The 14,353-nt window shown below is 41.5% G+C and overlaps 1 protein-coding gene across 50 annotated transcripts in view; it reads right to left on the bottom strand.

Annotated features, from left to right (window-relative positions):
• camk2b1 (calcium/calmodulin-dependent protein kinase (CaM kinase) II beta 1) overlaps positions 1 to 14,353 on the bottom strand; it is a 92,505-nt gene that overhangs the window by 52,464 nt on the left and 25,688 nt on the right. For 37 of the 50 annotated variants that reach the window (XM_054730292.2, XM_015960492.3, XM_054730290.2 and 34 more), the window contains exons 3-5: positions 13,416 to 13,475; positions 12,963 to 13,017; positions 12,563 to 12,628 (exon numbers count right to left, since the gene is read on the bottom strand). In XM_054730292.2, coding sequence (XP_054586267.1) covers positions 12,563 to 12,628; positions 12,963 to 13,017; positions 13,416 to 13,475 — 181 coding nt within the window. Of the gene's footprint in view, positions 1 to 1,959; positions 2,033 to 12,562; positions 12,629 to 12,962; positions 13,018 to 13,415; positions 13,476 to 14,353 lie in introns of those variants that run through there. The other 13 variants (XM_015960504.3, XM_054730282.2, XM_015960499.3 and 10 more) reach the window with 3 other exon arrangements.

Raw genomic sequence — 14,353 nt, forward strand, 5'->3', positions numbered from 1 at the left:
GAATTTAATGTAGGAAAATTCAATAAACATTCCAAACTGATACTTAACATGTTTAACATGAGGTATCTGAACCATAGCAGAGGGATTTACATTTCAATGGTGGAAACAAACTCACTGCACACTGCGGACAACTAGCAGTCAGCGTTTGAACTGCACCCAAAGAAAAGAAAATACACAAATGTTTGACTGTGAATTCTTCCAAAAATTAGCAACACGGCTGTCCAATACCGATGTAATATCACAGGAAAAATATCACAATATATTTCCATGTCGATATTTTCTTACATCCCTAGACACTAGGGGCTGCTAAAAACAAACAAAACTGCCTAGTAAAAAGTATTCCTGTCAAAAAATTTGGTACAATTTGTAACTGACTTTTAACACGAACGTTTATCAGAGCTCACCAGTTATCCCATTATAAAATCAATGTTTTACCAAATATAGAAACTCACATCCAACCACTTCTGATCTTGCAGAGTCCAGATCTACTGCCCTCTGGAGCAGAATCTGCAGGTGGTAAGGGCCAATTTTATTTCTTTATTACTGTTACATTGTAATATAGCTACATAATAAAACACATATAGTCATTATATCAACATTGGCAACATTGATAATTAGGGCTTTAATTTGTTCAACTTGAAGTGAATTACAATTCAAACTGACTAACGGGTTATTTGATGTATTAAAAATATAAGTTTAAGGATTCTGCATAACCTGCTGAATCAGTATGATAAATGACCCGCACTTGTGTGGCGCCTCTCAGAGTACGGACTCCAAAGCGCTTTACACTACAGTGTATCATTCATCCATTCACACACACATTCACACACTGGTGGGGATGAGCTACGATGTAGCCACAGCTGCCCTGGGGGCGCACTGACAGAGGCGGGGCTGCCGAACACAGGTGCCACCGGTCCCTCCGACCACCACCAGCAGGCAAGGAGGGTTAAGTGTCTTGCCCAAGGACACAACAGCAGAATTCTCTGTCCGGAGCCGGGACTGAACCTGCAACCTTCCGATTACTGGACAACCCGCTCAACCTGCTGAGCTACTGCTGCCCTGGTAAATGCAAGGAGTGGGCACAAAGTTAAGTATCAGTTTGGAACAAAGAAATGGACGCTTCAACGATGGAAAACCAAAGATGAGGAATTGTGTTTTAATAATGTCTCCATTTATAGACAATTTACCCTAATTTTATTCACAGTATGGCTGCCAGCCAGTTGCAAAGTTGTATTGCACTGACTGACCCACCAAATCTAAATTAAGAAGGGTTTAAAACTCCAGTGATGGGAAGAAATGTATTGCACAAGTCGTTTGAACCATCTAAAATTCCAGTTAAAGGTGAAGCTCACGACTCACAACAGACACGAATGTCAACAGACGCAGCCCACAGAGAAGCAGCCGGAAAAGTCATAATGACACATTTTGCTTTATCCTCAAATAGCACAGCTTTATAAGAGAGTTCTACATCCACGTATACGAACATTAGAGTTAAGCTAGGCTGTGAAGTAAACACAAGAATCAATAAAAGAAGACTATACAAATAAAAGAAGGGAGTACAGGCAGGTATCAGGTATGTGTTATCTGCAGGTGTGTGCACATGCTCATTTGTTCACTAACGTGTGAGCTTTCAGTCAGTGCAACAGGAGCTTCTGTTATGTTTGAGAAACGATGTTAAAGGAGCAGCTGGGAGGGCGGATGAAACGGAGCGCGGGTGAGGCAAGCCAGGGTCCTCCAATTAAAACGTCATATTCAAAAACCAATAAAAAGCTAAAAGATCATACCAAGACACGAGTCGGACAGGCGGACATCACACCAGAAACTTACGGGATCGAAACAAGACAAGGTCAAAAAGGAAGGGAGGGGGACGGAGAGGAAAGGAAAGGAAGCAAGCAAAGGTTGTAGGAGAGGGGAGGCTGGGAGGGTGAGGGACGCAGATGCTCCTCTACACATACTAACCTTCAGGTCCCTGTGCACTATGTCATGCTGGTGAATGTGATGGACACTGTCTAGAATCTGATGGATACAGTGACTGTGAAGACAAAACAGAGAGAGGAGGGGCAGTGGGGGTGGAGGAGGGATGAGGATACATGAGCCACAGGGGTGCACAGAGAGGAGGACGGAGGTGGCGAAAATAAAAAAGACAAGGGGTGAAGGAGGAGGACGCCGGCTGAGTAGTGTGACAGAGAGGGCCAATAAGCCACGTTAGAGAGGAGGAAAAGGCCAAGCTGGACCAAACGAGTGACAGGAGATGTCAGAAAACATGACGTAAGAGGTGAAGGGAGAAAAAGAAGAAAGGAGTGATGCAGACAGAGATGTAGGAGAGGAAGGGATGGGCAGGTAGGAAAAGGAGTGCGGGTGGAGGACACAGAAATGTTTCGTTCTGCTTTAAAAAAACAACAAAAAAAAGCGTGATGAGACAAGAGCAGCCGCAGCCGAACGACCTGCCAGACAAAACTCACAACGCAACGGAGAGAAGAACGATGAAGCCGTGAAAGAAAAGAAAAGCACATTTTACACAAAACAGGAACGCTCGTGTAAAGGATGACACTGAATCACAAAGGCCTGGTGGGCTGATGCCAGGTCACTTTTCCACCACTAAGAGGGAAACGTCACAATGTGTGTGTGCATTGAAATATTTGCGTATTGTGTTGAATGTGCAGAGTATGTGACTAATAGCAGGAGCAGGGAGACGGCAGCCTGCAGGATCCACACCCACACAGCGTCTACTGAGTGGGTGGACTGAGAGAGAATCAGAGAGATACGTGGATGCACGCTTCATTTTTGCAATATTAACTAAAGCAAATGCTAATTGAAGAGCCTCATATTCACGAGTTTTTCTTTTAAAGCACACAAGACATCCATCAGCTACAACACACGTGGATAATTAGCCCTACGAACAACATCTTTATCCATGTTTATTCAGAAAGTTCTGAGTTCATGTAAAAATCTTCCCTAATAAGGAGATAAGTCCAATAGTTGAGCATCTTATCTACCCTCAGACACATCCTGGCACTCCAGGAACTGGACTAGGTCATTTTTGAACAGCAGTGACCTAATTTTGTTGTGTGAGACATGAAATAGTGATGAATAACAATACAGAACTAACAAGACGAACAACTGCAACCTGTGCATTCAGGAAACATTCAACTAATTAAGTCAACCACCTCCAACAATTAGAAAAAACATAATTAGCCGGGCTTAATGAGTGAATAGCACCATCATTAATGCCCTGGGTCTTACGGACGGTGTCTTCAAATGCTCGCCCTGATGGTTTCATCTGCGTCTTTTAAAAACTAGACGAGTCAGCTTCACTAAAACCGACATTCATCCTTCTACTTACTGCACTTGTTTCTGACATTAACCTCCCAGGGCCCTGTGACCACATACGTGGTTCCTTGCACTATATATTTTTATCATCTTCACCTTAGACCTGTTTGTTATTACTTATAGATACACGATATCGACTTTAAATAAAAAAAATGTTTGTTTTCTTTCTTTTTTATAGAAAATGTGACAAATTTTAATTTAATTTAATTTTTAGGTAACGCTTCCTCTTACAGTCCCCTAATTACTATGTACTTACATGGTAATTACATAGTAAGTCAAAGTGTAATTATTGCTTCTGAGTTCTTAAACAGTTATTACCATGTAACTCAGGTTCAATTCTACTTTTTATTTTTTTTAATCATTCCTAGTATATACTGCTTTACATAATAATCACACTTTATTACAATTATACACTTTAATTACACAATAACATACTTTAACTTACTATGTAATTACCATGCAAGTACTTAGTAATAACCAGGGTATCTGCAGGTTTAAGGGAGCCAAATTTAAGACTTTTTAAGACCTTTTTTAAGGCCACTTTGACCGAATTTAAGCTATTTTTATAATTACATTTAAGCTTTATTTTACAGCTATTGCCTGGAACCGGTGCTAACCGTGTCGCGAACATGGGATTAGCCATCCAGTTACCATTAAACTTGCACTTCCCCATGGCGCAAGCTCCCACTAGCTTAACCAGCTAATGTGCTCATCTAAAAATAGCCCCCTTTCACAACCAACTGAATGTGTACGGTTCCGCTTACGCCAACATCATACACAAAAAATGCTGAGCTAACTAAAAATTCACGAAAATTTTATAGAAATAAAAGAATCTTGTTTATTGGGTCTTTGGTAATTTAAGACCTTTGGAAACTATTTAAGGATTATTTGTAATTTTTAAGGATTTTTCAGGCCTTAAATATGGAAAAGCAAATTTAAGACTTTTTAAGGACCCGCGGATACCCTGAATAACGGGACTGTAAAAGGAAGTGTTACCATTTTTTCTTTTAAATCACATCAAATACAGGTTCAGGTCTCAGGAGGTTAATAAAAAGCTAAATCAGCGTTTTCTTCACTACAAACAGCCTTGCTGTTTGGAAAGATTTTTCTCCCTTTGATCCAAACCGTTTGTGACTAGAAGCTTTACTAGAAAAAGAAACACAAACTGACACTGACAGTAACCCACTGAGTATGGCATTTAGAAGCAAGACAGCGCCTCCGTCCCACTCTTGTTTACCTGCTTGTGCACGCCTGTAATCCCTCACTGTCTGAAAACACAATGTCATTCCCGGGAATCTGTCTGCTGAGGAATACTGAGCGGAAAAAGGCAAATCAACTTAAATACATTTTAAGCAGCCAAGCACACAAAAGATAAAACACACTACTTAAATGAACCCTTAGAGGACCACTCTTTACTATATTTTACATTAAAACACAAGAATAATTCTGATTGATGATAATTATATGTAAACTTTGAGTTTCTCAGACTGAATCTTGCTGATCCCTTTTTACAAAGGATGCCTTGATGAATATTTGGGTGTAATTTACTCCAAATTTACTCATAATGGCCTCGATCCAATCAAATGCTGCTGAAGAGGAACTCTGACGGATTCTGACTGGGGGCGACAAGGTGTGATGCTGCACGGTCTGGGGTCTGAGTGAGCGTGAGACTAATTATCATGGCTAATTAAAGTCCCACTTCTTGCTGGTTTCCAAGGGAGCATGGGTGGAGGGGTCTCTGTGTGTGTGTGTGTGTGTGTGTGGTGCTGGCCTGAATGAGTGACATTCAGACAGGAACAGAAAATATGAGAACAAATTATTTATAGTTTTTTCTGCCAGTGGAATTATAATTTTGGCTCAAAAGAATCCACACAAAAAATAGAAAAACGTTAGAAATCTCTTGATTTTTGCATTTCTGTCGCAGCTAAAGCTGGTCTTTGACTCAGATTTGAGAGCAAAGCTGCTGGAGAGGACTAAATGTGCACCTCTGACAGATTAATAGACCTCTATAGAGCACAGGAGGTGTGCATGTAAACTCAGGTAATTAGCACATGGACATCTCACACTAAAACATCCACTTATTAGACTAATACAGCTAAATTAGCACTAGGGGATCATTAATACACGTTTAAAATGTGGGTGATTTTAAAGATCTCGACAGTTGATATTTCAGGTTTATTTTTTATCTATTTTATTAACATCTAGAATCTAATAAGAGTCGGTTTTCAATAAGGGGGACAAATAATCAAACGCTGAGGGATATGACCTTTCCACTGGTAGTGATTCATGGGATTCGTAGCCACCTATTGCTGCTGCTGCTACAAAACATGCCATCTGCAGCTGTGGTCCATAAAAGCGGGTGGAGCGCTGAATCATAAAACAATTATCCACCCGTGACCGAGTAACAACGAGGCTATCAGAGATGTTCGGTCGATCTTATGAGCTAATCGAGAGTCCAGCGAGGAAAGAAACCAAAAAAAATTATCTCCAGAAAGGAATAATTGTGTTTTACGTAAAGTTTGAATGGTTTAACATGTCATTTCCAGGGTCATGAGGCGTTGATGGTGCTATTGATGGATCAGAAGTTAGAAAACTTGGGAATCACTCATCTTATCAATACTCTCGGAGATCTCAACCAATATTTCAATAAGGTTGGACACTCAAAGTGTCATAAAGGCTTGTTAACCTGCTAATCTTACCTACAGTCCTTTAAAACATGACAATAATGCAAATAATTTTATGTTTAAGCATTCAACAGGAGCTTTTATCCAAGTTAACAGCAAAAAGACTAGGAACGAGCTGGAATTGACCTTCAGGAAACAGGACGACCCGCTCTGCCTCCAGCTTCCCTACGGAGCATTAATTCTGGTATTTCTAGTGATTTTCTAGAAAAAACAGTCAACTCAAGTTTTGCTTTTAACGCTTCTGAATGAACAAACGCCCACATGACAACTGTCAGTTTCAAGTATCTCTCTCACTTTTCTCTATGCCTTTTGTCTGCCCCACCAACTACTCTACTTCCTCTTCCGCTAATGGTTAAAGCGAAAGGTATGTGGCGACGAGTCAGCAGGGGCGGTGGGCGTCAGAAATACAGCGGCGCGGTTGGTGGTAGGAAGATGAAAAAGAACACAAGAAGGGAAGAAAGCAAAACTGTCCACACGTTCTAGAGGTCTTCATTAAGGTCTGCTGGCAGTCTGGATTTACTCTCGTCTGTTTGAGTTTGAGGGAAGAAAGTGACATCACTGGGTGTAAGCCGGGCTTTTAAAGAGACAATGTGTAGCTTTCACCGGTAATCTCTGGAAACATCCATGGAAATGTTGTTGAAAATAAATTAAATGATGCCCAGTTGTTAAAAAATATTGGTAGCTTTGTAACATATAACCATATAAATCATATCCAAGCGGGTCTGTCTGTGTTTCTCAATGTGAAGGCGCCTGGCCTTGCGAGGCGATGTCTTGCGAGGCCAGGCGCCTTGCTTACGAGGACACGGTCCTTCCTTGGTCAAAGAAAATGGTTAAATAGAACAAACTTGCATCACGTGACCGCGGCTTCCAAGGCGGTCACGTACTGTCACGTGACACGGGAGATAACGTTATATTTTATACGTATTAGTTTCAATATAAATATATAACGAGCCTTTTACTATGTTTATTAAATTAAATATGTAAGCTAGTTACTACCCGCCACCAAAGCTGCAACTACTAGCATCTAACCAACCATAGCTAACTTCTTTGGATCTAAAAAAACATTTTAGCTATCAGCCCAATCGCCACAATTAGTTGACTTACTTTTAAACTTGAAACTTGCCCCCGAAGTAGCTGCCGGCTTCTGATCTGCCATCCTTTTGAAAATACAGCGGTGTTTTCTGGGAAATTTTTGATCACGGCTAGGCTACAAGACACCTCCCGTGTATCCTTGCTCAGCTAGCTAAACAGCTAGCAAACGGAGAACACGCCTCGGTAGAACATGAACATTGGAACACGCCTTGGTGGTTCCTGATGACGTATCTCCTAGGCAACTGGGGTGGGACCAAGACATCAAGGCGAGGTTCCTATGCATCGAGAAACACCCTATGTCTCTAGGCGACACCATATTAGATGCCATGTTTCCTTCTACAGGAGCCCGTGAGGACAAAATTCATTTACCGATTTGTAAAAAGCGGTTACAAAACTCCCGCGATTCATAAAAGTTGTTGTTTTACACCTTTTCAATCGTTGCCAGTGATGGAAGGAAGTCGGATGTTCTTGTTCTTTTGCTGGATGCTGAACAATCTGACGAATTGCTTGTTCGAAAATTGCACTTCCAGAGATTTTTGACCCTAATGGCCATCTCTTGGTAAGGTCTTACTCAAACACAAAAATACTCAGACTTGCCAACCTTGTCAAAATTTTTTGAGTACCACTTGTGCGGCGTTTTTTTCGCGGACTTTTGCAACTCCATTGCTTTTCACGCTGTAATCTCCCCATTCACTAGATGGAAAATTTTATACACACACACACGCACGCACGCACGCACGCACGCACGCACGCACACACACACACACACACACACACACACACACACACACACACACACACACACACACACACACACACACACACACACACACACACACACTTGTTCATAGTTCTTATTTTGACTAGTAAGGTTATAGACATTTTTACAGTTTGACCTGACTCCAAAGTATCGTGTATTTTAATATTAAACAGTAAAACTCTAAAGTTTCCTTATATAATATTTGTGCTTATACAAGTTACTTGCATTAAATTATTTCAATACAAATTAACTAAAAAAAACATTTATATGTATTTGATGGTAATTATTTATTTTGTAAATTGCAATTGTGTTCTCAAGAATGTAATATTAAATTGGCTTAAAGCACATATGCACACATCACCAGGGCTAATATACTAATTACCTGCAGCTCCCTGGTGGCTTATGTCTACATCATAATTGCAGATTGTGCAAAATGCATGCTGCGGTTGTTTAGAGGGTCGCAAGCATGGCCACTGTTCTTGATATTTGGACAAAAACTTGTGAGGCACATGGACCCTCTTCTCTTTGGCAGGCATGCTAAACAATCCCTCCCTGTCTGCTTCTCCCTCATCTGCCATAGCATGAGTTGCAAAACGAGCTGCGAAAATAAATAATGGCTGCTTGTTTAAACTGTATACTGTATTTTCCGGACTATAAGCCGCTACTTTTTCCCACGCTTTGAACCATGCGGCTTTAGTCAACCAGAAAGGATGGATGCTGGAAAGTCTAATGAAGGAATCAAGGTCAAGGTAACTTTATTAATACCCACAGGTAAATTTGATTTGCCAAGTGACACGAGAATTAGCGCCCAGGTTACACACAGATACACACAGCCACAAAGCACACACATCAATGAAGAATAAACAATAAGTAAATAAAATAAAATAGCCACGCCAGACTCAATTCTTATTGAGTAACGTTACCGCCTCGGGAATAAAGCTTGTTTTGTACCTCTTGGTCCTGCACCTTGGCAGAGTCAAGGTTGGTTTATGCTTGACGCGTCCGCGAGGTTCGCACAGCTCCGCGTGGAAAAGTCGCGTCATTTTAACATCCACGCCCCTCCACCGCGCCTCCGCACGGCCCAAAATTTCCGCAACGCGCACCTCGGAAATTTTCTAACCACGCGGACGGACGGACGCGGAAAAACATGGCAGACCGGCAAGATCTAGTATGGCAGAGGTTCGTAAATACAGACATTTGTATGATTCAGCTCTCAGAGATCACCGTGATCAACATGTTGTTAATAATTCTTGGAGAGAAATAGCTCGCACTGTCGGAAAAGACGAGGACACTGTTAAAAATGCTGGAATGCCATGTTGTAAACAGTAATTTTTACTTCTACTATGGTGTAGTGTTGGATGCATGCCGTAGAGCTCCATGCTGCCCCCTACAGTTTGGGAGAATATTGGCTCACCGCAGAGACGAGCCGCATGAACCATAAACGCTGCGAGTTGTGAAGCGCGTTCCATCCGCGAGCCGCATCACTAAGCGGAAAGTGAATGCGTCAAGCATAAACCAAGCTTTAGTCTCCGTCCAGATGGCAGGAGAGTAAACTGGCCATGCAGTGGGCGTCCCGTGTCCCTAACAATAGCTTTAGCAATCCTCTCTACCTGTCCACTGTACAGTTGTGCCACAATTTTCTCTGGTTTTCCGAGCAGACGACCCGACCACTTTACTATCCTGTTCAGCGTTTCCTTTTGCTTAAGATTGGCCTGACCAAACCATGAGGCTAAAGAAAAGGATAAAACCATTTCAATAAAAGAACAATAAAACATGGACATTATAGTCCTGTCCACATGGAATGAGGCCAGTTTTCTAAGGCAGTACAAACGCTGCTGGCCTTTCTCACCCACAGCATCACAGTTTTCCTCAAAATTCAGCTCCCTGTCAATAATTGTCCCCAAATATTTAAATGATTTCACTTAATCAATAGTTTGACCTTTAATTATGGAAAGATCATGCTATTGTTGTGGCTTCCTTCTAAAACCGATGATCATATCTTTTGTTTTAATTACATTAAGCTGTTGATGTGATTCATCACACCAAGAGATAAAATCCTCAAGAACAGGTCCATGGCTGTATTCCCCTTCTCTCAGGAGACTTACTACTACCGAATCATCAGCATATTTAATAATTGTCCTTCTTTCATGTTTGCTTCGGCACATGTTGGTGTATAAAATATACAAGAAGGGGGACAAAACACAGCCCTGGGGTGATCCGGTAGAAGGAATGGTTAAAGGAGCGCTACGGAAAGCGCCCAGGAGGATTTTTTTCCACAGTAAAACGGCGCTGCTTGTTTTCCCAGCTTCACCCCGGGATGAAGACAGCAACACGGACAGCGACACTGACATCGCCACAGAAAAGGTGTGTGACGAAGCTCTTCTGAGGCTGTTCAACTCCAACACTGAAGATGACTTCAGTGGTTTCAGTGCGCAGGAGGACGATGAATAAACTAACTTTTCTGTTTTGTTTGATACTGATCAGTTCAGTTAAACTACGTTTTCTATTCAGTAGATATCTGCGGCTCTTAGCCCGGTGCGGCTTATATTCAGGTGCGCTCTACTGACCCTTTGCATGTGACGTCACGCCACTCATGGGACCGCCCCGTTCGCCATGATGGATGGCAAAAAGACCATTTACACCCGTTAAAACTCCATTGAAGCTAGTCAAAACAAGCCCGTCTGTAGCATTGTATCGCCTTATTTAGTTGATTTCACAGTAAAATGGCAACTACTTGCTGGCTGCACTAACAGACAAGGATGTAAAGTCAACTCGTTTTGGTTTTTTCAAATAACGTTGATCGAGACTGAGGACGGAGATGAACTGCAGGGATCCATCAAACGGACTAGCAGCCCTCAGGCTTACAGCGAACGTGATTTTACCGGGTAAGATTAACGTTTATTTATTTCATGAGGACGAAAAAGGGCAAATGTGATGCGTTCTGATGGATGGATATTTCACCATTGAGGACGCACGGTACCAGAGACAGTAGTACCTTCCACTTTAGTGACATGCGAGATAATTATGTACAGTAGTACTATTCCAATGTATGATTACCTGTGTTAAAATTACGTTATTTAGTACAAGCGTTGCCGTTCGGAGATCTTCTCATCCCGGTGTGAGAGCAGCAGCTGAACCTGGTGACACCACCAGCAACAAAAACCAGAAGGGATCCAGACTTTTCAAAAATCAGCTGCGGTGTAAAGTGAAACACTGTTTATAACATAATGTTATAAATCCAGTCGGGTGAATTTAGGCTAAGTAGGCAGCTTGTTTACATCGGTGAACAGCTGCAGAGAGAACTTAAGCTAATGTTCGCAAGCTAGTTAATAACACTTAACTTTTGTAAATACCGCTCTCTATGAGTCCCATCTAGGTGCGCTACTTCTTCTGATAACTGAACTGAGCTTGAACTAGTACAGTGAATGCTAAAGATCTACTTTTCCCTTTGTTTAGTACTCGTGTCGCTCGCTGTTTACATGCTTTTGCCTTCCAGTATGGCGGACCCACATGATTGGGTGACGTCGGTGCAAAGGGTCAATAGTCCAGAAATTACGGTAAATAATCACATTCCTCCTTATATACAGGCCAAATCTATCTGCAATGGACACACACACACACACACACACACACACAGTTTACCTTACCAGAACAGCAGCGAGTGGTGAACCGGAGGGAGAGAGGAGCAGTGGGCAGGACGAAGCAGGGAGGAGGGGGGCGGGGGTGATACGCAGGATAGGCAGGATAGGTTTTCTCTGCTTCTCTACGATGATTTTCTTAAACTTCTTCACCACGCCGCTGAGTCGTGTTGTCAGACATGAGTACCACACGTGCATGTTTGCCACAGAACTCAACTCACGTACCCGCAGCTTTTTACGTAGTTTAGAGGGGTGCGTCTACCAGCGTAAATAGATGCCAGATTGCGTACTGGCTACGCAAAATGCGTACAGGTTGGCAGGTCTGAATACTGCTTGCTTGAAATGATTCAGGTATGTACTGCTCCCAATTGCCAGAAAAAATACACATTGTCACTTTAAAAGGAATAAAACTAAAGTGTGGCCTATAAGAGTTTGTAGAGAAAGCAGACAGTTGCATACATGCCAGACAGGAGGTTTTTCATAGCTTGCTGTAAGTTAAGATCCCGAACATGCATCTAATTATTATTTTAGATGATATTTTAACTCAGTGAACCAATATGTCAGTTTAATACATAAATATTATTATAATTCTTCTATATTTTGCAGTGACAAGTCTTTGTTTCTACATTTTATATCGTTATTAACACAAGTTTTATTTAACAAAACCTAGTAAATTATTGTCAGTCGTGTTTGGAAACGTGAAAACTTCAAACTGATATTGGTCAAACCTCACAATGGTGACTCCGGTGTCAGTGTTGGGCTAGTGATGTCATAAAAATGCAAAATAAAAAAGTGGAAAAAGGAACAAAAGCACAAAGAAAACAAACAGTGAGGCGGGAGATGAAGTTAGAAAGAGAGAAAAAGAAACGAGGGACAGAAATAAGCAATAAAAACAAAATGCCGAAAAAGAAAATGCATGTAAACAGGATGAAATGAGTCAAAGGAAAGCAGAGGTACATAAAAAGGGAGGGAAATTCACAAAAACTACAAGAACAGGAGAAAAACGAGAGGATACAACAGAAGACAAGGACAAACGGAGGTGAAGGACACACCCCTACCTGGCGTCGGCCTCGCTGTAATACTCTCTGGCTACGATGTCCTCGAACAGTTCACCTCCGGTAACCCTGTGTTAACACACACACACACACACACACACACACACACACGTATATTTATTATAAAGGTTATACAAAACAACCATTAAAGAATCCACGAAAATAATTCCTTCATCATTGTCGTGTTTTTTTTTTAATTATGGCTCCCCATCTTCCCCCAGACCTCCCCTCCACTCCCCCCTTCCCACACTGTTACCATGGAAACTAAAGGGAATCGCTGAGAGCTGGATGCAGAGGGTGTGGGTGGTGACGGTGATGGGGTAAATATAGGCGAGAGTTATGTAATGGTGTATGTGCAGAGGACATGGGAATCAGGGAGGAGGTAGGAGAGAGGATGACTTACAAGTCAAACAGGAGGTAGTGGAAGCCCTCCTCTGATATGCTGTCATGAAGACGGACTGAAAGAGAAGCAGATGGAGATGAACGCTCGCTGCAGTCATCATTATTTTACTGCGTTTTATTATTAACTCTACGTCTCTGTAAAGATGCAAAGCTCTATTAAACTGCCTCTGAATAACGTTGGGTATCACTGCTGGAGATTCAAAGAAGCAGTGAAAGTGTGTGAGAGAAAGAAACGACGGGGAGTCTTAATAATGGAGTCTACAATTGTAGATTTACAACATGTGACAAAGCTCTGGCAATACGACGAGTCATTTGATCTGAGACGTGGTTAATATTGTATTCAATTCAGCTTGAATTCAGGTAAAATTCAACAAACTGGTGAAATGTAAAAGGTAAAATGATGCTTTACTTTGCAGAAGTGGTGTTAAGGAGAAAAAAGCAAAGACGTTCTCACCGATGTTGGGGTGTTTTAAAAGGCGACAAATCCGAGCCTCTCGCTCCAACTTCTGGTGATCTGAAAAGCAGAAAATACAGAGAAACACGTAAATACAATCACTTGTTAAAAAAGCTTGTTTGTATATAAAATGACTTTTTTGAGACTGGAGCTTATTTTTTAGTTTTTATATGTACGGCTTTAAAACCTGCATGTGGAAAAATTACAGTTTCACAAAGTAAAGTGCTGCTTCTGAAGGGTTTGTGCTGCAAATGATCACTGATGGGAAAAATGCTGGAAATAAAATAACTTTTTTAGCCTGTAAAATTAAATAATTCATCAAAAAACTCATCTGGAGAAATTCCTTTACGTTTCATTTCACAGATACACCAAAACAAGTAAACAAACAAACATAGCTTTTATGATTGGAATCTGCAGCAAACATGAATCTGCAGCCGCTGGGTCTGCAGCTGTGAACTATTGTGGAAATCACACTGGGGAGGCGGGGCTTCATCAAATCCAAGCCTCTTATTTCCAGGATGAAGGAACGATTCACAAAAATAACTGATGCTTCATACAAAAAGAGGTCTCAATAGTACCAAATGCAATATTTTATCATATATTGTGCCTAAAGTTGCTCTGGAAGGTATAAAATATGACACAGGCCGTTTGAGCTCCCCTAAAAAGATTTATGAAAAAAGTCCTGTTCAATTACTTAAAGAGCAAGTCACCCCCTACCAGAGTCCCACTTCATGTTTGAAAAATGCAACAAATGCTGTTGTCTAGCAGATCGAGGGCAGAGCCGCTAACAAACACACACACACAGGCTCACAACGACATTGTGACATCATATGGTACCAGCTAACATTCTAGGGTACCTCTTAGCCAATAGCGATGGCAGATTTAAATCCAAATGCAGTGCAGAGTTTTTACCTGACAACGGCACAACACTGACAGTT

This window comes from Nothobranchius furzeri, chromosome 10, assembly GCF_043380555.1.
Source record: "Nothobranchius furzeri strain GRZ-AD chromosome 10, NfurGRZ-RIMD1, whole genome shotgun sequence".
Taxonomy (NCBI): Eukaryota; Metazoa; Chordata; class Actinopteri; order Cyprinodontiformes; family Nothobranchiidae; genus Nothobranchius; species Nothobranchius furzeri.